The sequence below is a fragment of the Lepidochelys kempii genome, chromosome 4 (assembly GCF_965140265.1).
Source record: "Lepidochelys kempii isolate rLepKem1 chromosome 4, rLepKem1.hap2, whole genome shotgun sequence".
Taxonomy (NCBI): Eukaryota; Metazoa; Chordata; order Testudines; family Cheloniidae; genus Lepidochelys; species Lepidochelys kempii.
The window spans coordinates 18,485,365-18,510,003 of NC_133259.1; the positions used below are offsets into that span (position 1 = coordinate 18,485,365).

The 24,639-nt window shown below is 40.1% G+C and overlaps 1 protein-coding gene across 23 annotated transcripts in view; it reads right to left on the reverse strand.

Moving 5' to 3' along the window:
• The window catches only part of MAPK10 (mitogen-activated protein kinase 10), a 266,175-nt gene that overhangs the window by 74,426 nt on the left and 167,110 nt on the right, over nt 1-24,639 (reverse strand). For 20 of the 23 annotated variants that reach the window (XR_012158459.1, XR_012158458.1, XR_012158454.1 and 17 more), the window contains 5 exons: nt 16,179-16,308; nt 12,869-12,927; nt 11,169-11,307; nt 9,405-9,570; nt 5,888-5,959 (listed from right to left, as the gene is read on the reverse strand). Coding sequence is in view for 17 of the 23 variants with exons in the window: in XM_073340583.1 (XP_073196684.1) it covers nt 5,888-5,959; nt 9,405-9,570; nt 11,169-11,307; nt 12,869-12,927; nt 16,179-16,308 (566 nt within the window). In the remaining 6 variants the exon portion in view is untranslated. The remainder of the gene's footprint in view (nt 1-5,887; nt 5,960-9,404; nt 9,571-11,168; nt 11,308-12,868; nt 12,928-16,178; nt 16,309-24,639) is intronic. The other 3 variants (XM_073340581.1, XM_073340589.1, XM_073340579.1) reach the window with 1 other exon arrangement.

Below are 24,639 nucleotides of genomic sequence, written 5' to 3' on the forward strand. Positions count from 1 at the left end.
AACTCTGCCAATAAATAGATAAAATCCAAACAATAAGTCAACACCCACCAAATGATCAAATTGTGAGAAGCATGCCAGCCATTTTGAAACTCTCAGTCTCTCCCCTTACTAAAGTCTCATGGCTACTGATCTTTTAAACAAAAGAAGTCTTTAAAAAAGAAAAATACTACGCTGAACAAATAGAAATAGCAGCAATAAATTTTGAACATGAAATTGCATCAAAGGTAAGAACAGATAATTTCTTACACAAAAGCTTATCAGAAACTGTCATTCACAATACTAACCTCACCCACTAACCAACTGTAATTGCCTTGGGGTTCTGCGGAAAAGGACCTAGGGGTGACAGTGGACGAGAAGCTGGATATAAGTCAGCAGTGTGCCCTTGTTGCCAAGAAGGCCAATGGCATTTTGGGATGTATAAGTAGGGGCATAGTGAGCAGATCGAGGGACGTGATCGATCCCCTCTATTCGACATTGGTGAGGCCTCATCTGGAGTACTGTGTCCAGTTTTGGGCCCCACACTTCAAGAAGGATGTGGATAAATTGGAGAGAGTCCAGCGAAGGGCAACAAAAATGATTAGGGGACTGGAACACATGAGTTATGAGGCGAGGCTGAGGGAGCTGGGATTGTTTAGCCTGCAGAAGAGAAGAATGAGGGGGGATTTGATAGCTGCTTTCAACTACCTGAAAGGGGGTTCCAAAGAGGATGGCTCTAGACTGTTCTCAATGGTAGCAGATGACAGAACGAGGAGTAATGGTCTCAAGTTGCAGTGGGAGAGGTTTAGATTGGATATTAGGAAAAACTTTTTCACTAAGAGGGTGGTGAAACACTGGAATGCATTACCTAGGGAGGTGGTAGAATCTCCTTCCTTAGAGGTTTTTAAGGTCAGGCTTGACAAAGCCCTGGCTGGGATGATTTAACTGGGAATTGGTCCTGCTTCAAGCAGGGGGTTGGACTAGATGACCTTCTGGGCTCCCTTCCAACTCTGATATTCTATGATTCTATGATTTTAAGTCTCGCTCAGTATCTAAATACGGATCTTCTCACTGCATCTTTCAAGAACTATGGATGGCAACTCCTTTTTGTAACAGTATTTTTTAGATCACACTGATCACTATAATGTATGTGGTATTTTCTGCGTGTACAGTAGAACCTCAGAGTTACGAACACCAGAGTTACGAACTGACCAGTCCACCATACACCACAATCAGGCAGCAGTAGAGACCAAAACAAAAACAACAACAACAAAAAAACCCAACCAAGTACAGTATAGGACTGTGTTAAATGTAAACTACTAAAAAAAGGGAAAACAGCATTTTTCTTCTGCATAGTAAAGTTTCAAAGCTGTATTAAGTCAATATCAATTGTAAACTTTTGAAATTACAACCATATCGTTTTGTTCAGAGTTACGAACATTTCAAAGTTACAAACAAGCTCCATTCCCGAAGTGTTCATAATTCTGAGGTTCTACTGTATATTCCTGTAGAAGTAGAAGTAAATATAATTATGATCCATAACCAAACAGATAAATTCACCAAAGAAAAATATTGCATAGGCCAGATTTTTGAAGACTTCACCATCTATTAACTCATTATTCTCAGTAGCACTTCCTGGATCCTGAGTAATTTTGCAAAATTGGCTCCTTCATTTTAGATGCTTAAAATGGGAACTGAGCTCTTCTAAAAAATCTGACCACAGTTGGTCAGCTGGTCACTTTTGAAAATCTGGCTCTCTGTGTTGATAGCTATATACAATAAGTCTGTTTGAACTCATATTCCTATTATTGCTACCTTCATCCTCTTTTCTCACTTAAGTCTTGTCTTAGATTGTTAGCTTTTCAAGGCTGAAACCTTGTTCCCCCCGCCTTTTTTTTTAAAAAAAAAAAAACAGTGCCTGGTACAATATGGTCCTGAGCAATTCAATACAGCAATTCATAACTACAATAATATTTCAGCTTCGATCTTCTTCAGGAATCTCTCTCACACACATGTACCCCGCTTCAAACTAGAGCCATTTTCATGCCAGAAATAAACTGTTTCACTTTCCTACTATAGAAAATAAATGTTCCAACACTGGGGGAAATTAAACAAGTCCAAGTGAGAATTAATATTTCAACAAAGAATCCTTGAAGGAACGAGTGTGGGTGTCTGTCTGTGTGATGTCAGTCTGGGTTTCAACCCCTATTATCTGTGTAAGGCTCTCATTTAAATCTCTCATTTAAAAATAACTGAGTTCACATAATGTTTCATGTTTTGCTTCCATTACATAGTGCACAAAGTGCATTTCCTATCATTGTACTGAAATCTTATGAGATTTTGTTAGCCAGACCTGAAACTAGAGTTTGGAAACCACAAGAGGTTTCAGAGGTTCTGTCTAGTTTTCGCAGCTTCCAAGAGTTCAGACTTGACTATATCCTAAGGTCCTTACTCTTTTTTTTTAATTAAGTCCTTACTCAAGCAAACTCTTACTGACTTAATTAGGAGAAAGAACTGAGTAAAAACTGAGGAAGAACCTCAGGATTTGATTAGACACATTTTCTGAAACATTTTGGTCTGCAACTCAGGCTGGAAATATGTCAAAAGCTGGATTTCTCTTTCATGAGATTGCCTAGTTTTGATTATTACATTTGGTAATAAATCTGGGAGACATATTCTCATTTTGATGCATAACTTCCATTAACACTAACTGAAGTCATGTGCATACAACCATAGCCCTTGGGATGAGAATATTACCTTGACATCTACGTGGAATTTAGGACTTTTTCCAAAGTCACCTACAAATAGCTCATCAACAATAAACATCAATTAGTCTACAATCTGTCCTCCATGTTCTTTAATTTCCATGCAAGCTTTAATAGACCAATAGACCCAATTCAATGGTTATTCTGCTTTGGGATGCCTAGATATTTAAACCTGCCTTTTCTTCAAACTTGCCAGCAGCTCTCAATCTTCTGTGTTTATTGTGCCAGTACAATTGTGGGTTCCTGTTCCAAGCTACAAATGAGACAGCCTCATGGACCTACAGAAAACCAAACACAATAGCCATTCCCTTTAGCGATTACAAAGAAATAAAGATTTATATTTCTATAGAGAGAGATACCCCTTTCAGCTGGAGGACTTAATATCGTCAGAAAGGCCCTAAGGCGCTGCAAGAAAAGTTTTGTTAAGAAAGCTTTTGATGAGGTTTCTGCTGCTGCATAAGTGCTTTTCAGGGACTTACTGTATCAAGAAGCTTGACTGGACCTGCCCATTCAAACAGTTTGACCAAACAGAGGAGGAAAAAAAGAACCTCAGACACACGCACAATCCAGGCTTTCTGACACTGAAAACTCTTATTATTCTTCTTTGGTTCAGATCGATTAACAAATAAATATCTTGGGAATGAGTTTATACACTGCATTTTTTCTCCCCCTCCCGCAAGTCACCTGACAAAAAACTCCCCTCTCCACCCCCAAAGAAACTAGGGTGATTAATGCTGGCTTTGAAAGGGTCACAGTAAATTAACTTTTTTGGGGAGGCAATTTCCAATGATTTAAAACAGCAGGTCTATCCCACAGTTTGCCTCAGGCTTTGGGTGGAGAGCCATACAAATCATCAACTATCTTTTTTCTCACATCTTCAGATGATTTTAATGAACATTTGGATGGTGAAAGATTTCCTTCTTAATATTCTCTGGCTATCCACTGAAAAAGAACAATCAGACACTAATAAGGGTGACTTTGACATAGCAAGTTGCAGTGGGGGAGGTTTAGATTGGATATTAGGAAAAACTTTTTCACTAAGAGGGTGGTGAAACACTGGAATGCGTTACCTAGGGAGGTGGTAGAATCTCCTTCCTTAGAGGTTTTTAAGGTCAGGCTTGACAAAGCCCTGGCTGGGATGATTTAACTGGGAATTGGTCCTGCTTTGAGCAGGGGGTTGGACTAGATGACCTTCTGGGGTCCCTTCCAACCCTGATATTCTATGATTCTATGATAGCCAGATGAAAGCACCACAGTAAGAGTCGTGTTGAAAAAAGTTTGGGATTTATGTTTTTTAAATGGATTGTTATGAATAGGCAGAAAGACATGACTGTAGCATCCTGTTTGTTGATGGAAAAAAAGAGCTGCAATCAACAATCTTATTACATTTTTCCTTTGCAATTTTTTTTTTTTTTACTGTTTTCCAGTTGATTAATGAACTAAAAACTGAATCTGATCTCTTGTTCATTGACTTCAGAAACACTCCCAGTGAATGCAATGGACATTGGATTGGGCCCCTGAGATTTGATAAATAGTTGAATTAGGCATCATGTACCTTAAGAAAGTCGGAGAAAACAGCAACAGAAATTGATAAAAATTAACAATGACTCCTTGATACCACCATAAAACTGGAAAAGCCACAATGATCTGCTAGCTGCAACTTGAAGGTGCACTACACTCTTAACTTCCATTGACTTAATTGAATGTGGAAGATACCCGGTACTTCTCAGGAAGCACTCAGCACCTTTTAGGATGAGACTCCAAAATCAACTAAAAATAATTCTAAACAGTGATCCAAAGTCTCTTTTTGTGTGTGTGTGTCTCAGGTTTTCACATTCCAGTCTACTTTAATCAAGGAGAATACAATAGCAGCCATTAATATCTTTGCTATTTTCTCCTTGGCAAGTAGGAGATGATAATATCTGCAGTATTCCCTATTGAATGCACGTGGGGGAAAATCATATATGACTGTTGTAAAGTCCAAGTTCTGCAACTGGATTCATTTGTACACCCGTATGTTATTGCCTTCCATGGGGCTCCTTCCACATAAATCCAATTGCAAGATCCATATGTAACTTTGTTAAACACTACATGAATCACTTGAGAGTCAGCAAAAATAATTAGTGCCTATGACCTTATGTCTATGACCTTATGTCTTTAAAAATAGGGTTTTTTAATCCATACTAACTGCCAATATCTTCTGATGCCAGATTTTTATGGTTTCCTTCTGTCAACCTGTCATAATTAATCCCCCTTTTTGGAAAACAGAACATGTGTTATGTTATTGCATTTTTATTCTGATGGGCACAAATACATTTCCCCACACGTCTCATATACCCCAGGCAGGTCCTCTAGCTTAGCCTTTGCCAAGTCAAAAGCCACCCCCTCCTTTGTTTTCATTTTCTAATATTACTTTCACCGCCTCAGAGGTGGTAAAAAGAATATCATCCAAGCTTAGATGATCAAGACAGAGAGGGACACAGACCTCATGCAAGTGAAGGAAAGTCCATTTTCAAATCAACAGGAATCTGATTTCAGGCAAATTTGGAGATAAAACCAGATATACGGTTGTTTTAAAGTGGGCAAGTCAAAAAATTTTAGAAAAAAAAATGTTGTATCGACTCAACTTTGAGCCCATACAGCATCGAGATGAATCCATATCAATGATGCATTAGCGAGCAAAAGATTATGATGTCACCACAAACATCATGAAGTTACCATTTCCAAAACAGTAAAGCAGAAAAAAAGATTTACAGGATTGGACAGGCCAGGACAGGGTGTTTTGTTTTTTGTGTGAAAGGGTAATCAATAAGGTATGCTAAACATTTGTTTTCTGTATTCTTTCTTATATGGCATACACACTTTTTACATAAAACAGGAGGACTAAAGATTTTAAAATAATAATAAAAGAAGAAGATTGGATTGAAATAATTCAGCTTGTATCTCTTTTTCCATTTTGATTTCTTTATTTTTTGTTCATTTCATGAATTGGGTTATTCCCCCTCAAAATTACTCATACCTCTTATATTCAACTTTTTGCTTCTATCCTTACAGTCCTGGTATATTTGTTATATGTTTAAGAGGGGATGGGATGAAGGAGAGGAATAAATAAATAGGTGAAACTGCAGCAAATGGCACAAGGATACAGTCCCTTCCCGGAAAGAGGATTTTGTGGCGAACCATTTCTCCCATAATGCATCCCACAGACCATATATCCACTAGAACAGCAGAGACAGGGAAGTGTAGAAGGGGGAAAAAAAGCAAAGTTAACTAAGACACTTCACTCCTAAAGGAGGGGAAAAAGAGCAGGTTGATCAGAATAGTACAGTTTTTTCTCCTCCCACCAAACGCTAAAATAAGTAAATAGATAAAAGCACCATCAGGCTCAGTAAAATTGGAAAAATATTTGAAATATCAGCGTTGTCAGAGTTTTTGTTACACTAACTGAAATAAAAATATGCACCTTTTTTCACAGGAAAACCAACAGAGGTTCAATACAGTCTCTTTCTGATTCAGGCAACATGAAAAATGCACCTAGACCCAATGAACTCACAAGCAGGCTTCATGTGTTGGAAACTAATCAGCTGAAAGCATGTCTAATCTATGTTAAAACCATCCAGGGGGTTTCAGAGGAGGGCTTACTACTATGCTTTCTAATACACGTGAAAAAGGAAGGCATGAACTTGAAGGGGAGCTCTCTCGTTTTACCTCATCCTGCTCCTGAGATTGTGTGGAACCCACAGGATAAAAAGACACAAAGCTAGCCAGAAAGTAAAAACAGAGATGCAATCCCAGCTGTGTTGGGTCTGCAAGGACAAACTGCACTTAGTGGGTGGGAAAAATACAATGGCAGAGAATAAAAACCCAAATCTTTACTTTAAAAAAAAAAGATAGTGATCATCTGGAATCACCTCCTACTTGGCCTTTTGGGCCAGTTTATGGGTTTATTACTGCAGGACTGAATCTGAACCTGCACTCCTCACTCACACTAGCTGTCCTAACTGGAACAAAAGTAAGGACTGCAGGTCTGGACACTATCCTACAGTCACTCAGTAGTCCAAACTCCTGCTGCAAGATCCATCTCTATGTAGAGGAAAGAACACAAAGTCTGGAATACACTGCCTATCCTGGATACTGTATAGGTATTGAAATGCAGAATGCTGCATAGAGTGAATACCAACATATCTTATGAAGGTTTCTATGCTTCCATGCTTCCCATCCTGACTTCACGTACTGGATGCAGTGTGCACTGTTGCTCATCTGTTTGGTTTAGGTGGGGTTTTTCTTCCTTGAAATTGTACAAGGAGGGGGAAAAAAAGACAGATACTTGAGGATACAGAGTGCAAAGAAAGAAAGGATCAGCACTCTGAATGGTGAAGAAAAATCTATTTTCAAGAACATGCCATATTTTCCCAACTTCAAATCCTTGTTTTACGATAATTTTTTGTAATGTATAACCAATTTCTCCTCTTTTTCTTCTCCCTTTTTCCTCCTTTAAAAAACAAAATAAAAACAAACAAACCAAAACTTTTGTTTTTGTTGGTAAAACAAAATAAGGGTGAAATGTTTCATCTGGGAAAGGAGGGTAGAGGTACTGGGGGCACAGGACAGCTAAAGCATGCCTGAGGTGGGGTTAGAGTTTTCTTCTTTGTGGTAATTTTGGGTCCTTCCAAGGTAAGTGCAGCAAAATGGTGCAAACTATGCATCGTTAGCCAATCAGGTGCAGAGAGAAAATGAAAGCAGTGAACAATCTTCATAGTCAGCATACAAAGTGGGGAAGCTCATGTAGTACAGCAGCACAGGCTTGAGCAGAGGTGCAGAGAACAATCTTTCCCATTGACTTCACTGAGACCTGGATCAGATCCCTCGTACACATCAACTCCTCAGGTTTGCTGATCCATGTTTCCTTTATTCATTGTTTTCAAATTTATTTTATTTTTTTAAATGTTTGCCTATTTTATCTTGCTCAATTGAAAGAGAAAAGCTCCTTGCTCTCTTTGAACCTGATCCATGGCCCATTGACATTAATGGGAATCTCTCCATTAACTTCTAGGGCACTAGATCAGCCCCTTTGAGGGTTGCACACATTCTGAGTACCTCCGCAAATCTGTCTTTCACTTGATGACAAAAGTTCCCCAAAATTTGTCCAGATGCCACAATAATAGCATGAAACCAGAGGAAATTTCTCTGCTGTGTCAAACACAGCAAACTCATTAACAATTCCATTTTGTGTGAGAACCACACAAAGCCTGAGCAACTCATTTTGGAATAAAAAGAACCTAATATTTAGATTAGGTAATGATGACATGTGTGTTGATCCCAGTAAAGATTTTTGGAGGCACTAAGTTTATGAGAAAGCCAGGGTGCAACATATTTAGCACTTGTGCTCATTTTTTCCTAATTACTAACTACCGTATTAAAACCTGCATTGTGAATCCATGAATATTACCAGCAATTCATGTAATGAAATAGCTTACAGATGTGTTATGAGCATGCCTGTATTATCACTTGAGTAAAGAAATCCATCTAAAAAACCAAGCATACAAGGTCATTGTCTGCTGAAGAATGCTGTCAGTATTACTTCAAATTCTATTGCATGTTAATTTGGTTCTCCAACTTAAACTAAAATAGTTTTGAGCTTCTGCTACTTTCCCATTACATTGGTCATTGAAAAGATCTCTTCATCTAACAGGGAGATTGCTTTGGCATCAGAAATAGTATAATAATAGACTTTTTTCCACTACATTTCCTACTCTTCTTTCCAGCCTGGTCTACCTGACACCTAGACAGTTATAATGTTCAATTATGTTATAGAACAAGACCTACGTATTTGATAATGCTTTCCCTTTATCTCTCCTACAATGAACTCTTACAGACTCCTCTGTGATATGGTAGCTCTACCTTCATCCCAGAACCTGTCCAATGACAGAAAGAGACACCACCAGTAGATTTTTCACAGCAGAGCCCTCTACCTACAGCTAGAAGGATTACATACCAGTGAAACAGCAGAAAAGTAGTTCAGTTTCCTCCTCTTCCTCCCTTCTCTTTCCACTAAAGATGGGCTCAAGCTGCACAATTGAGCTCTAGATCTTATATACCTAACAGCAGGTTGTTAGAGTCTGGGATGTTAGTTCAGCCTATTATACATATAGAAGCTACTCTTGAGATTCAAATCTGGGTCTGCATCTTGAAACATTTGGGAATGTTTGGATTCCAAATTTGGTTTAGTCCCATCTCTTCTTTCCTCCTCACTAAAAGAGGTCTGAGACTCAGAAGAGCTGGCGTTAGATTATTTCATCCATTTGGCAACCCTAACAATTCCCATAATGTTTCTCGGTCACAGCAGCCTTTATGGGTACACACTTTAGTCAGAAAGGGCTTCTTCAGCTGCTCAAGGGAGCGCTGGTCAATCACAGGTTGTTAACTTGCGATATACCATGTAGTTAAATTCAATGCAAATTGCACCACAAGTACCATCAGTTATTGCAGTTTGATTGTAATACTGGGAAAAGTCAGATCTAATGTTAAAATTTAAAATGTTAAAATGTTTAAATTCAAGGTGTTCTTTACTGCAATTATTTCCCTCTCCTTGTGCCCATAAATTGTCAAAGTAGCCCTCGCCCTGCAGGCCACATAGTCTTTGCTATTGAGGTTCAGCCCTACCATTCTCCTTGTAGCCCATTCCCAAGATGACCTCTGGTGCTCTGTAATAACGTGTCACCACATAGGGAGTCATCATGAAGCTGGTGCCTGCAGTCCTGGCCAGTCCAAAGTCCAGAATCTTCAATGTGCAATCGGACTTTACCACAATATTACTTGGTTTTAAGTCCTGCAAGAGAGACAAAGGAAAACAGACATGACTGCCATCTATGCACACTGGCGATCTGGATCCATGCTTTGGGTGGACCTCTAAACACTTCACTGCTCCACAGCTGCATGTGCAGTCATTCACTTTTTAGCCTGCCTCTGAATCCTGTTGTTGCTTTGGCACCCCCTATTGGAACGTGTGCTCTAGTCTTATAGTCCAGATCCTTCAAACAGCTTGCTTCCATCAAGGATGCTGCTGATAAACTGGAGAAATTTCAGAGAAGTCAGGGAATGATTGAATGATTAGAAAACATGCCTTTCCCAGTGACAGCCTGAAGGATCTCCATCTATTTTGCTTAACAAAGAGAAGACTGAGGGATGACTTGATCACAGTACTTCTAGTACTTACATGGGGAATAAATATTTGATAATGGGCTCCTCAATTTAGCCAACAAAGATATAACATGACCTAATGGCTGGAAGCTGAAGCTAGAAAAATTCTTACTAGAAATAAGGCATAGTTTTTTAACAGTGATGGTAATTAACCATTGAAACAATGTACCAAGGGTCATGGTGGATTTTCCATCAGTGATAACTTTTAAATCTAGACTTTTTAAAGATATGCTGTAGTTCAAAAGTAATTATTCTGAGGAGTTTTGTAACCTGTGTTATACAGGAGATCAAAGCAGATGATCACAATGGTGCCTTCTGGCCTTCGAAACTATGAATACTTTTCTCTGGATGATGGAAGCATTCTGCTGTTAAATTAATAGCTCTAAAAGGCTTATAGAATCAGGGTGATGAAATATTTTGTTTGTTTGCACTTTATTCTGAGTGGGGCAGTGCCCACTGTGCCATAAAAATTACTGTTTTTTGAGCAGAGGTTCCCAGGCTATTTTCATAATGTGGAACACATCTTAAGAGAAAGGTTGTCTCATGGACATTTTCCCATGCATTCAGGGTCAGCTGGACCACCTCCCATCCTGTTCACATTTGCATGGACCATTTACTCTAGTATCAACAATTGCACAGACCACCTATCTTCTCATTCACTCCTGTGGCAACTACAGCAATTGCTTACACGGAAAAATAATGTTGGGAATGTACTTAACATACGTTTACCAGTCTTTTCATGCATTTAAGCAAATGAAAACAAGGAGAACCAATTAGATATGACCAGACAGTTCTCCGTGGAACCCCACCAAATGATTCATGGACCACAGTTTGGACACCATCAGTTTATAGCATTTGAATGCACTATGGGTTACATGAGTTTAAACTGTCAGCCTACAGACAGCTAGTGACAGTTTTAGGAAAAGTGAAGTTATCGCCTCCTTCTCCAATAATCATAATCACTTGTGTGTCTTATACTACCTAGGGCTCATTCCCCTTTTCCTTTTCTCTTTTTGATTATTAACTTGACAAACGTCCTCATCCCTAACATGCAACCATGCAGCGAACTTGCCAGATATGTAGGCAAGTTAGACAGATAAGTTTCAATATTTACATTCAGAAGGCTGGGTCTTGATGAACGGGTTGACTCACAAAGTTTCCATGTTGACATGACCAAGATTCTTAACAACAATAACTATCTTGTCCTTCAAAGTGCAGTCCCCTTACCCTGTGAATGATTCCCGCAGAGTGAAGGTGCTTGATCCCACACAGCATTTGGTAGAGCAGATAAGACATTCGTTCATGGTCTAATTCCATCTGAATCACCTGGCACAGGTTGGCATCCATCAACTCCATTACCAGGTAACTAGATAGGAGAGTAAAGCCATACCATTATTGCCTGCGCAGGCATGGAGCTTCTAGTAACTTCTGTGCAATAATCAACATTCACTTCTCTCTCTTCACAGTCTGCTTCTTTTTTTATTTCCACTGTGAGATGGTAACACAGATGGAGAAAAGGTTTTGAACTGACCATTCACCTGAGCCCCAGCACAGAGCTCAGTAATACTTGAACCATTCTGTGACTTGTCTCCCATTGCAGCATTCCAAGAATGGCCCATTGACATCCTTGGAGTATCAAGGATTACCTGGCACACTCCACAGCACAGTGACTGTGCTCTACCTGGGCACACAAGGCAGCAGGATCCTCAAACATGCTGACGCCACATGCACCAAACTGTGAGCCTTTTCTCATGAGAAATGGCTATCGCAATTTGATCAGAAGATTTCTTCCAGAGATCACTGGACTGATGGAAGAGGTAGGAAGGGTAACTATATATTGCCACAATAAATTTGTTTGAAGTGTTTGTAAGACTGGGTGAGCCCATATGGTTTTAATGCCAATTAACTAATCTGACTCTACACTGTGCTTTTGCTGAATAAGATTGAGGGATAGTCTTAATCAGATTTTAACTCAGTCCTCCAGAAGTGATAGGTTAATACATTAACCCACCAGCTCAGTTCCTAAGGGACATTTATTCTTAAGTAGAGATGGACCTTAACTGGAACACGGGATTCAAACTCCCTCAAACTTTGGGAAGACTCTAGATCTGGATTTATATGTGCGCGTCCTAACTCAGGCTCACCTCACCAATTCTCTGCAGAGGACTGAAATAACAAGATTATTGCAATGGAGCAGCAGATCTTTGTGCAGACACATGAAGAGTACTTGCCTGACTCCAAACAATGCTATTAACCCCTTCCTTTTGTGATACTGCAATATGGAACAAGGTGCTGTAGACTGAAAGGCAGAAGCCATTTAGCTGACATAAAACAGCAACACTTGTGACTACCTGAAATTTGATTCAGGGCAAGTTCATTAAATGCAGTAATGCCCATGCTGTAGACAAAGTTCAGTGGAGCTCACATGCCGCCACTATTTCCCAAGGCAGAAAAATTTTACACAGTCAAAGGTTATCCCACAATAAATATCAAAGGGAAAAAATGTTTCACATCAGTCTCTTTTACCAGGAAATTATTTCAAAGTGAATCGCCACCTTTTAAACCACTCACACAGCTCAGAGAGTTATACAACAACATTTCCTGAGCAAACCAATAACACAAAGGAACAAAGTACACTTCCTCGTAGATGCTCATATTCCTCCACACTACCTGTCTAAGAACAGCCATGAGCATGCTTTGCGGGCATGTTTTTTCCAGCACTTAGATACAAAGGTTACAGGTGCCTTATACATACCTAAAATAGACCAGTCTACATTTTCAAATTCTATCTAAAGCATCATCTTCACAAGATAATTTTCTAGAGGAGCTCATCCTTTTTATTATACTGGGATTTGTATGTTCACTATACAATACCAGGGCCCACCTCCCTCTAAAGCTTTAGTGTAATTACTGCCCGTGTTACTTACACATCCTGGAATTCCTCCAGAGATTTCTGTGGTGTGAAGACATTTAATAAACTGATAATCTGAAAAGCAGAGTAAGACGGGGGAGAGAAAGGGAAGATAAACATGTGCAGTTGATCACATTTTGAAGGACAGCTGTATTAAATAATAGCATCTGTTTTTCACTGTTCAATTTGCACTGACAAGTCCTGCTATAGTTGTTAGTAAGCAGCTGGCAAATTTCAGAACAATTTTTCAGAGCTCCACTATTGTTCAGGATGCATTTGAAAGGGTACGCGAGAGAGGAGTGGTGATGGACAGCAACCGGTCAAAATGCTGAAGGCATTAGTCTTGTGAATTCTGGAGTTGCAGGTTCAAATTCCAGCCTCAACTCAAACAAATGTGACAGTCCTTGTAAAGTCACTGGCCATTTCTGGTATATCAAGGCTATGTGTCTGAGGGGAGAAATAATCAAACATCATCCTATTCAACACAAACCCAGGACTTTCCATTCTCTCTGACATTTCTTAAATTTTTTGGCACAGATGCTCTTTCATTAAAAAAAAAATCCAATTCCCAGCTGTCTTGCTGTAATACGTAGAACCTCAGAGAGCTGTGGAAAGTGGCCAGAGGTGCCCTGTACACTACTCTGTCTTTTAAAGTGAGATTCCAGAGAACACAGCCAGTAGGGAATGCTGCTGACAGGAATCTGCAGGAGAGCTGGTAGCGCCTGGGAGGCAGCACAAAGCAACAGTACCTCTAGGGTGGGAAGGATGTGGGACTTGGGACCTGAATTCCCTTCCTTTCCATGTGCGTGGGGGGAAAGAGAAGGAAGAATTATGAGGAAACTCCATGAAAAGAACCTTACAGAGTCTTTATCCCCACTTGGTCCCCTTGGCAGGCTTTCCTTGTGGGAAAACGTGACCATCTGGGCTTATATTTTTTAAAGAAAGCCTTAATTTTCTTTCTTACTGTTCTATCCGCTTCTTTGCCTCTGCACTTTTATCTTTCCTCCACCATCTTTCCTTGCTTCTTCCCCGTTTTCTTAATATTTTTGAGATCTCTCTCTTCTATTGTTCCTTTGAAAGCTTTAACGACAGACAGCTAGAACTTAAGAGCAGGTAATAGGTTTACAGCTGTTGTGTCACATACAGTAGAACCTCAGAGTTACGAACACCTCAGAAATGGAGGTTATTTGTAACTCTGAAATGTTCATAACTGAACAAAATGTTATGGTTGTTCTTTCAACATTGTTGACTTACTACAGCTTTGAAACTTTGCTGCTTTTAATTTAAATGAAAAAAATGCTGCTTTTAATTTAAATGAAACAGTTTCCTTACCTTGTCAAATCATTTTTTTAAACTTTTCCTTGTTTTTCATAGTTTATGTTTAACATAGTACTGTACTGGCATTTTTTTTTTATTTTGGTTTCTGCTGCTGCCTGATTGCATACTTCCGATTCCAAATGAGGTTGTATGGTCAGTTTGTAACTCTGAGGTTCTACTGTATAGTACTTTTGTAATAGTCTACTTTTCAAATCAACCCCATCTTTGTAGCCTTCTGCCCCTTCCAGTACATTAAGAATCATGGGTAACAATGCACCATGCAGCCTCTAGTTATGTGCCAAGCACAACTCACCCAGCTCTGCATTTTCAAACTAGCGTGCAGGGATCCAAATCATGCAGTTTCCATCCAAGCCAAAGGGAATGAGACAGCTAGAGCCCTGCACAACTCTTTGAAAATTTAAGGATAATGCAGTGTTTAGAAAAGTACAGCAAAATAACTCTAGGTGGGCTCTGAGAAGTGTCTGCCAGGCACACTATTCATCTGTAATTTAAAGGATCAAACAAATAGTCACTAGAGATAAGGTAGTAACAGGAGACTGGTGGTAAATTACTATTTGCAACCTTCAGAGCAAGTCTTTGAATTGCACCGATTTTCAGTCCCTGCTCTTTGTGATTTCAGGGCTACCACTCATTGAAAGAAAAAAAAATGTGCAGCCAATTCCTTTCTCTCCCTGTGAACTAATGATTGAGAAATAGTGTGTCAAATCTCACAGTCTATCAAGCTTCTCATGCTCTTTCATTCAGTTTGTGTGGAGAGGAAGAGTCCTTTCAGGGTCTGTGACAAGTGTTTATAGGTAATGAACTGTTATTAATTTACTCTTAATGGAAACTAATGTGCACTGTCGATGATCATTATTATTTGTAGCATCCCCAGTGTGCTAGAATCAGTCCACAGACATAGGAAGATACTAGCCTTGGATCTTAAGAGCCAGTATGCTACAAATAAAACGACATGCTTTTCTCACATGAGTAGTTCTACTGATTTCTTTGGGACTTCCATACCATGGTTTGGCCAATTATGGAAAAAAGGGCAGAAACAGGAGTGGCGAGTTTGCACAAAAAAGAAACTATCAGAGAAACATTTGAACGATGAGATGGGGTACCCATGGGTATCCCATAGCCACAAGCAACACTACACGGTATCAAACATTTCATTCCAATCACTGAATACGTATGTGGGCACCACGAATGTACACCCTTATGATGCCATTCCAGTACAACTCTAAAGAAAATGTTTATTCACAAGGCAAGCGGAGGTAAGGAGAATTAAGAGACTAAAAATCTGCTGTCATTGTTCATTTCTTAAGATTAAGAAGAAATAAAACAAAATAGCACGTGGCTTCAGAAATTCTGGTTACACAGCATTAGTATGAACTATCCAAACTGTTGGCAATGAAGTAATCAGTAACAGCTTCTTACATGACAGAGGAAAAGCATATCAGATTCCCATTGTGCTCCATAGGCTCTTTACAGGATTATCAATATAGAGAATCTTCATAATGTCAATAAACCAAATACTCCAACATAGGGGCTAGGATTGTGACTTTAGGCAGAGCTCTGAGCAAGGGGTGTGCTTTCACTGCACCACCACAGAAGTAGCTCCTGGAGGTAGCATGATTCAGAGACATTCCCCTGAGTCACAATCCCTTTCCCGCTTCCTCCATGCTCCTGGAAGGATAGTAATTTACTGCTGGCCAATACCAGCAAATAGAGGGTGAAGCCAAAGCTCCATCCATTCTTTGCCCACCTCCTCTGGAGAAGGAGCAAGCAAGGGAGTAGCCATGCTTATTCACATGTGCCAGGACCCAAAGTTAGGGTAGCCCACGTAGGGTTCTTACAATATGTAGGTGTGTAGTCTGGGTCAGGATCTAGCCCTTAAAATAGCAGAAGTCATAAGTTAAAGTATCTCATTACAGCATGAAAGGATGTGACTTTTTCCCTAACAAATCAAGCACACAACATCCCCCGGTCCCCACAAGAAAACTTACATTTTTATGATTCACACACTTCATGAGGACCAGCTCCCTGTAAGCTCGTTTGGCGTGCGTTTGATTCTGAAATGGTCGGCTGAGCTTCTTAATAGCCACATTTCTGTCAAGGACGGCATCATATGCAGCGCTGCAGTGATTACAGATACAGGATTTATACATTTTAAAAGGATATTCTTCAGTTTTAAGGGTGAATGGGATGTCTGGAATTTCCATTCAGGTGTCTTCTGAATTAATCAGAACTACAGAGACAGACACGGGAACAATGGTCAAGGGAAATCCACACACGCAGAGGAAGTGAGATCTTACAGCAATGGAACAGAGTACACACCATTACTTATAATTAATTTCAACAGCAGTGTAAGATTTACATGCAAAGCAGGGAAAGACCTATTCAACATAAAAAGTCACTGTAAAAGATGGATTTTACTATAGACTAGGAAGCAAAGAGATTCAGAAGTATCTCTCTATAGGCAAGAGTTCTCATCCTTATTTGGAACACTGGAAGACTGTTTAGGCTTAGAATACACCTGAGTTTTTGCTGCCTTCAGTGCAAAGCACACCTCTTTATGACTGCATATACAGTATCATTTATAAGAGCCAGCAATTATTTTTGTTAAATTGACGGAAATTCAAAAATTACATTAATTACTCAGAGATCTGCAATTGATTGTAAATAAGCAAGTGCCTGTTGCATGTGATCTACAAAAGATATTAGAGATGGAATACCTAGCATGGCCACAATAAAACTAGTGTTACTGGAGTGATCCTGAAACCAGAACATAACTTTCCTACTCATAACTCCATTGTCTGTGATTTTGCATACCCAGTATTGCCTCTGAAATATTATCTGGATGTATGTTTGGTTTAATGTTTTACTCTTATGACAGTAAACTCACTAGAGAGCTATAGTTAACTCATGCTAAATTGATAAGGATGCTAGTAAAACCTTCCATTCTCATGCCAAGCTAATGCTGAAAACAATAGCATTTGATTTGAATAAGGAATAAGTGAGGAACAAGGAATAGGTCCTAAGTTAAATTTCTGGAAAGTCATTATGTTGTTTGCAGACACTCAAAACTCTGTTCCACATGCAATATGCATTTATTTGCTCTTGCCTTCTCTAACATAAATATACAGTGGCATGTCTATATAAGAAACCCAAACAAAACAAAAAACATACTACCAAAACAAGACAGTCCACTACATACATTTTTCCTCTGGGAAGAGGATGAGAGAACAAACGTGACAGAAGACAGTCATATTACTTAATGCACTCAGATACTGCAGTGATGACTGCCATATAGGAAGCTACACAGAATAGAAGGACTATTACTGTAGCTTTTCCCACCATCATTAAGGACTCATTCAGCAACTGGCTCAGTGAACAAATCCCAACTTGCTCTAGAGAGAGTTAGTAATAATAATAGTCCCCTTTTGATTTAATTTCTTAAACCATTTCTCCAGAGTGAATCATCATATTCCAATAATACTGCTACTGGAAATGAAAACCTTTCAGAATAATGCTTACTGTTTACATATCTGAATTTTAAAAATTAATTTGTAAGATGTGTCTGATGAGAACTCAAAGAACATGAAAACAAATTACAAGAAAAAGCAAGCAAACAAACAAACCCAGGCTCCAATTGTTTTCAACCAAATATCTGTCTTACTTAAGTCAGCAACTAACAAAGTGTGTATGAAACTAAGTGTTTATCAATGCTCTTTATGATAATTTCCCTCCTCTTGGTGAAGTAATTCAATTTTGTTTTAGACAAAAAGAATTACGTGAACCAAACTGTATAATTTACCAAGAATTCTGTGTATGATCTCAGACTGTATATTATCAATTGCCATTGCGTTATACCACCACACATCAAGAGCCTAAGGAATCATTTCTAGGGAGTATTTTTCTAAAAGCAAAGAACAGCATCTTAGTTTAATGGACAAATTAAACCGTAGTTCAGAGGATAAATGATTCTTTTCAAAAACCTAATTTCTCTCATCCATTATTATTCTCTCATCCATTAGTCTCTTATGCTCCTCTGCAGTAATCGGCTTTCCCCCATCTCCTAGTTTAAAAACTGCTCTGCAACCTTTTTAATGTTAAGTGCCAGCAGTCTGGATCCACTTTGGTTTAGGTGGAGCCCATCCTTCCTGTTTAGGCTCCCCCTATCCCAAAGTTTTCCCAGTTGTCATAGATGTCCTGGATTTCAGTTTCTTTCCTAGTAGCCTAAATTTGGCCAACAGGATGTCTCTCCTACCCTTCCCTAGGTCATTGGTACCTACATGTACCATGACCACCGGCTCCTCCCCACACTACACGTAAGTCTATCTAGATGCCTCGAGAGATTCGCAACCTTCGCGCCAGGCAGGCAAGTCACCATACGGGAATCCCAGTCATCAGAAACCCAGCTATCTATGTTTCTAATGATCGAATCTCCCATTACTAACACCTGCCTTTTCCTAATGACTGGAGTTCCCTCCCCCGGAAAGGTAACCTTGGTGAGAGAGGATACCCCAACATCATCTGGAAGGAGGGTCCCAACTATGGGAAGGTTTCCCTCTGCTCCCGTTGACTGCTCTCCGTCCCTGGGCCTTTCATCCTCCTTAACAGCGCAGGGGCTGTCTGACCAGAGGTGGTACAAATCTACAGTGTCCCGGAAAGCCTCATCAACGTACCTCTCTGCCTCCCTTAGCTCCTCCAGTTCCGCCACCCTGGCCTCCAAAGCCCCTACGTGGTCTCTGAAAGCCAGGAGCTCCTTGCACTGAATGCACATATATGCCACCCGCCCACAGAGCAGGTAATCATACATGCTACACTGAGTGCAATAAACAGGATAGCCCCCAATCTGCTGCTGGGCTTCTGCCTGTATTCTCTCCTACCTAGGTTAATGATCGGGCCTTTGTTTAAATCAAGGAAATTTTGCGATTGACATCAGTAGAGTCAGCATTTCACCCTACCTATTTAACTCTACCACAGCTGAAAAAACCAGCTCAAAATGTTGAGATTGAAATATGACACACAGTAAAGTGATCTTTAAATAACCCTGATCTACAGTGCTGAAACCTATGTCAGGAGTCAGACTGGAGTGAATCTTTAATCTTGAAAGTGTGCGTGTTATAACAAAAGGAGTGATATAACTTTAACTGACATTCAAGAGGAAGAGCAGTGACCAGTAACCTGCATACCAGAGTCAGAGTATTTTAAAATAAAATCCCTTTTCCCAGGCTTTCCTAGGACTTCAAATTCCCTCTTCTCTGATTTTAGACACCTACCACCATTACTATACTCTCTGAAGCAATCTCTTTCTGAGATTCAAAAAGCCAGATAATTTTTTTCCACTGTAAGCAAGATGTTATTGGACATTTGGTCCATGAATTGATTTATGGACATTTAGACACACAATCACCATATTCCAAATTGAGATCCCAATTCAGAAAAGCATTGTTATTAAACTGATCAAGTGGGAATATGGAGTGTAGCATTCCATCTTGTAAATGGAATTTTTTTAAAAAAGCACATCTTACATTTTCCTTGAAGATAATTTAAAAGAGGAGGAAAGTGTTTCACATAATTGAAAATTAATCACGGACATGGTTCTAAAGGTTTTATGAAACTTCAAAACACTGTAGATCTCTACCATCCCTACACAGGGCATGCTCTAAAACCCATTGGAGTCAATACAGTCTTTCCACTTACTTCAATGAGCTTTAAATCAGGCCTGTATGCTGTAACATCCAGGAATAATTAATTTGAGCCTGAACAGACAAAAGAGGAAATTTCAGCTTTGTGGTCAGGAAGGAATCTTCTCAACATGCGTGGCTAATTGGCAGGGACTTTGGGTTTTTTCCCACCTTCCTCTGGAGCATTACACAGTGGTCTCCTGTGGGGATCGGGTACAAGGAATCCCACATTATCCATTTCCACCAAGTATAGAAGGTCAGGTAGTGATGAACCTTTAAGCTTCCCATCTTCTTCTACCTTTGTATGGTATGTTAATGATCATTACCAACTTCACCATTTACCAACAGTTACATCAAAGTGGTATCAGAGTAAGTACAGTAATTTCCCATCATTACTACAGGGAAATACTGCACCATCTCTCATGCTGTCCCCAGGGGTCCGTACTGCGACCAGTACTATTCAACATATTTATAAATGATCTGGACAAAGAGGAAAAACAATGAGGTGACAAAATTTGCAGATAATACAAAACTACTCAAGATAGGTAAGTCCCAAACAGATGGCAAAAGAGTTGGTAACTGGGCAAAAACTGGGTGACTGGGCAACAAAATGGCAGATGAAATTCAATGTTGATAAATGCAAAGTAATGCACATTGGAAAACATAATCCCACTATACATATATCCCCATATAAAATGACGGGGTCTAAATTAGCTGTTACCACTCAAGAAAGATCTTGGAGTCATTGTGGATAGTTCTCTGAAAACATCCACTCAAGGAGCAGCGGCAGTCAAAAAAGTGAACAGAATGTTGGGAATCATTAAGAAAAGGATAGATAATAAGACAGAAAATATTATATTGCCTCTATATAAATCCATTGTATGCCCACATCTTGAATACTGCGTGCAGATGTGGTTGCCCCATCTCAAGAAAGATATATTGGAATTGGAAAAGGTTCGGAAAAGGGCAACACAAATTGTTAGGGGCATGGAACAGCTTCCGTATGAGGAGAGATTGGGACTTTGGAAAAGAGATAACTAAGGAGGGATATGATAGAGGTCTATAAAATCATGACTGGTATGGAGAAAACAAATGAGGAAGTGTTATTTGTTTACTCCTCTCATAACACAAGAAGTAGGGGTCACCAAATAAAATTAATAGGCAGCAGGTTTAAAACAAACAAAAGCAAGTATTTCTTCACACAACACACAGTCAACCTGTGGAACTCTAAGCCAGAGAACATGGTGAGTGCCAAGACTATAACAGGTTTCAAAAAAGAACTAGATAAATTCATGGAGGATAGGTCCATCAATGGCTATTAGCCAGGATGGGATGGGATGGTGTCCCTAATGTCTGTTTGCCAGAAGCTGGGAATGGGTGACAGGGGATGGATCACTTGATGATTACCTGTTCTGTTCATTCCCTCTGAAGCACCTGGCATTGGCCACTGTCGGAAGACAGGATACTGGGCTAGATGGACCTTTGGTATGACCCAGTATGGCTATTCTTCCTCCTTATTATATATATTGTTCTTATTCAAAATTGGTAACATATTTGAACAGCTTGGGGAGGGTTTCTCAAGTACAATACGTGAAACTTCATTTTCCTTATTCAACAGCAATTTACAAATATGTGGAAACCTGGAAACTGAGGCAGGAGGCTGCATATGGGCTTGGCAAATAATCCAGTTCCTGGCTCTTCCAGACTGGCCAATGACAAATATTTATAAATACAATGATAACGCTCATATTTTAGGCGTTTCATTTCCACTAACCTTAAGGAAGAAAAAAAGAAAAGGAAAAAAAACTTGTTCTGAACATTAGATACAATCTCACATATTCTGCTCATAGTCATGTTTTTAAAAAATATGCTGGTCTTTTCTGGCTAAAATATAACAAAATCTGTCAAATATGGATCAACAAATTAATTACTCTCTAAGCTTTCTTACGACACTTCTCATTGAATGAACAATTAAAGCTAACCAGACCCTAAGAAGAAGGATGTTGCAGACAACCAATAATTTGCAGTGATAGGCATTGAAATAATCATCTGCTTTTACCATGAAACAATAGCTTTAGAGCAGTGGTTCCCAAACTTGTTCCGCCACTTGTGCAGGGAAAGCCCCTGCCAGGCCGGGCCGGTTTGTTTACCTGCTGCGTCCGCAGGTTCGGCCGCAGTTCGCTGCTCCAGGCCAATGGAAGCTGCTGGAAGCAGCGCGGGCCGAGGGACGTACTGGCCGCTGCTTCCAGCAGCTCCCATTGGCCTGGAGCAACGAACCGCGGTCACTGGGAGCCTCGATCGGCCGAAGCTACGGACGCAGCAGATAAACAAACTGGCCCAGCCTGGCAAGGGCTTTTCCTGCACAAGTGGCAGAACAAGTTTGGGAACCACTGGCTTTAGAGCAAAGGCTTCCACAAAGTTTAGTTCCTCAGACTAACTATATCTGGGGTGACCAAACTTACTGGCCCTCCGAGCCGCATATGACAATCTTTAGAAGTTCGAGAGCCGGGACACACCTGCCAAGAGCTGGGGCTCGGGGCTTCAGCCCCACTCGTGCTGAAGCCTCAAGCCTTTGTAGGTGAGCCCTGCAGTGCTGAAGCCCCGAGACCCTCCTCCCTGCTGGACGGAAGCTCCAACCCCACTACCAGGGAGAGGTCCTGAGCTCCTCCCCTCCCCCAGTCTGGTAGGCAGAGAATGGGGGGCGGGGCTTGTGAGCCACACTTTAATAGTAAAAGAGCCACATGTGGCTCGCAAAACACAGTTTGGCATCCCTGAACTACACAATAGCTATGAAGTACTGTACAGAACAGATGGGGCCAAAGCTTCTAATGGCTAAGCCTTACTTGGTGCACAGCTGGTTGGGGATGGAACAAACATTATTTTAAGTCATCATTACCCTCCATCAATCACAGGGTTGGCCAGGGGCCTGCCAACACCCTGGTAAAAGTTAAAGCATCCTCAGGGCTGCTCTAAATTATGCAGAGCAACCTATAGCCCAAAGGGGAAATTCCAGCAAGTAAATATTCCTGGTATAAGGTCATCCCAGCCACAAGCTTGAGGATGGCAGTTTTGAAGGGGGAGAGGGGCATGCAGGAGCTGGTATGGCTGCTCTGAGCCAACCTTGCATTGCCTTATTCACAGAGAATCTACAGCTGGCCAATTATGTTGATTTTAGGTCAGCTCTACTGCACTGGAAATGGACCAGAAGATCCAGCCCAGAGAATTTGAAGTAGTTTTGAAAAAAAGGAAAAAACTGAATTAGAAACTCAAGTGCTTTTATTAGCTAATGGTGAATCATATAAATGGGAAGACAGAATGTGCTTTTACATCACTTTTAAATTAGCATAAATTCACTGACATAAATTAAATTACTCCTGATAGAGAGTGCTCACTGTAGAGAGAGCAGAATCAGGCTCTCACACTCGTATCTCCACTCAGTACTACTAAGCATTCAATGTAGCATAGTGTACCACGTACACAACATGTAATTCACATCTTGTGCTGCATCATTTACATGATCTGAAATCCCAGCACGCCATGGAATTACAGCACCTGAAAAATTATCATTGGTGGTACAGGGGATAGTCAAAGCAAATGTCTAGCTGATTACTTGAGGAAAACGTGAAAGTTTTTCATTCTCCCAAGGAATGTTGATAGTGCTTTATTTTCTGTCTCCAAGGCTTATCCTCCTGCTTCCTTACCCCACTTCCACCCACACAGTTTGTATACCTCAGGCTTAGAAATCTGCAATCCTCTATTTTTCCTACTAACGTGCTCTTTTTAGAAACATTTGCCTTGCTAAAGAATATCAGAGTCAGCAGAGTATTTAATCTGACTCTAGTGGTGTGGTGTTTTTATTTGGGGGGGGATGTTTTGTTTTTGCGGTTAGGACAATTTATTTGGCTTTTGAGCACTAACATTTGCCAACCAAGTTCTTTTCATCCATCTATTCCAAGTGAAATGATTTGCCTTGATAGAGTGTGGTCAAGTGTTCACTGACATCTACATAGTATTTGATTTCTTCCTTTATTGTGGCAAACTCATTAGAGCCAGTATAGTTAAGAGTCAAGTAACTGTTTCCTTTGTAAATACTGGTTCACCACCATTTCAAAGAATACTGGGCTTTAACTTGATGTTCTATTAGATCTGAAGATGCTGCAATCCCCATAGGAGGCAGACATATTTTATTTTCACCCATTGTAAATGCAAATGCATCTGATATTTCTACCACAGAAAACAAAACCATCGCATCATAATGGGATTAGAACTATTAGAACAAATTCTCACTAATGGTAATGCCAGCAGGAGGGAAAAAATCACATTTGCAGGTTCATTATCCAGTTTTTACCTTGCTTTATATTGAAAGCAAAAAGGCAGGAGGGAGAATGTCTCTTTAGAGTGAAGATCACAAATTCATCAAAATGTACAGTTCTGCACTGAGGGAGAAATGTCACTTTTTTCACAGGTAAACCCCATGCATTTGCCATCAGAAGTGCTGACAATTCTTTATGGAGTCAATACACAAAGCACTCACCAAGGTCTCTGAGCTACAAATAGATCTGAATGGGCAAATCCCTGTGGTCCACCCACTCAGATCCATTTGCACTACTGGGCTCTACAGTATCACTTGTCCCTCTTAGCTGCCATGTGCCAGAAGCTCTCAAAATGTGAGGCTCGCCTGCATGGAGAGATACTGACCACTTCCAAGGGTGACAAAAAACAAGCCCAGAGAAAATGGCAAAAAGGACAACTCCCCCCGCTCCCCACACTCTTC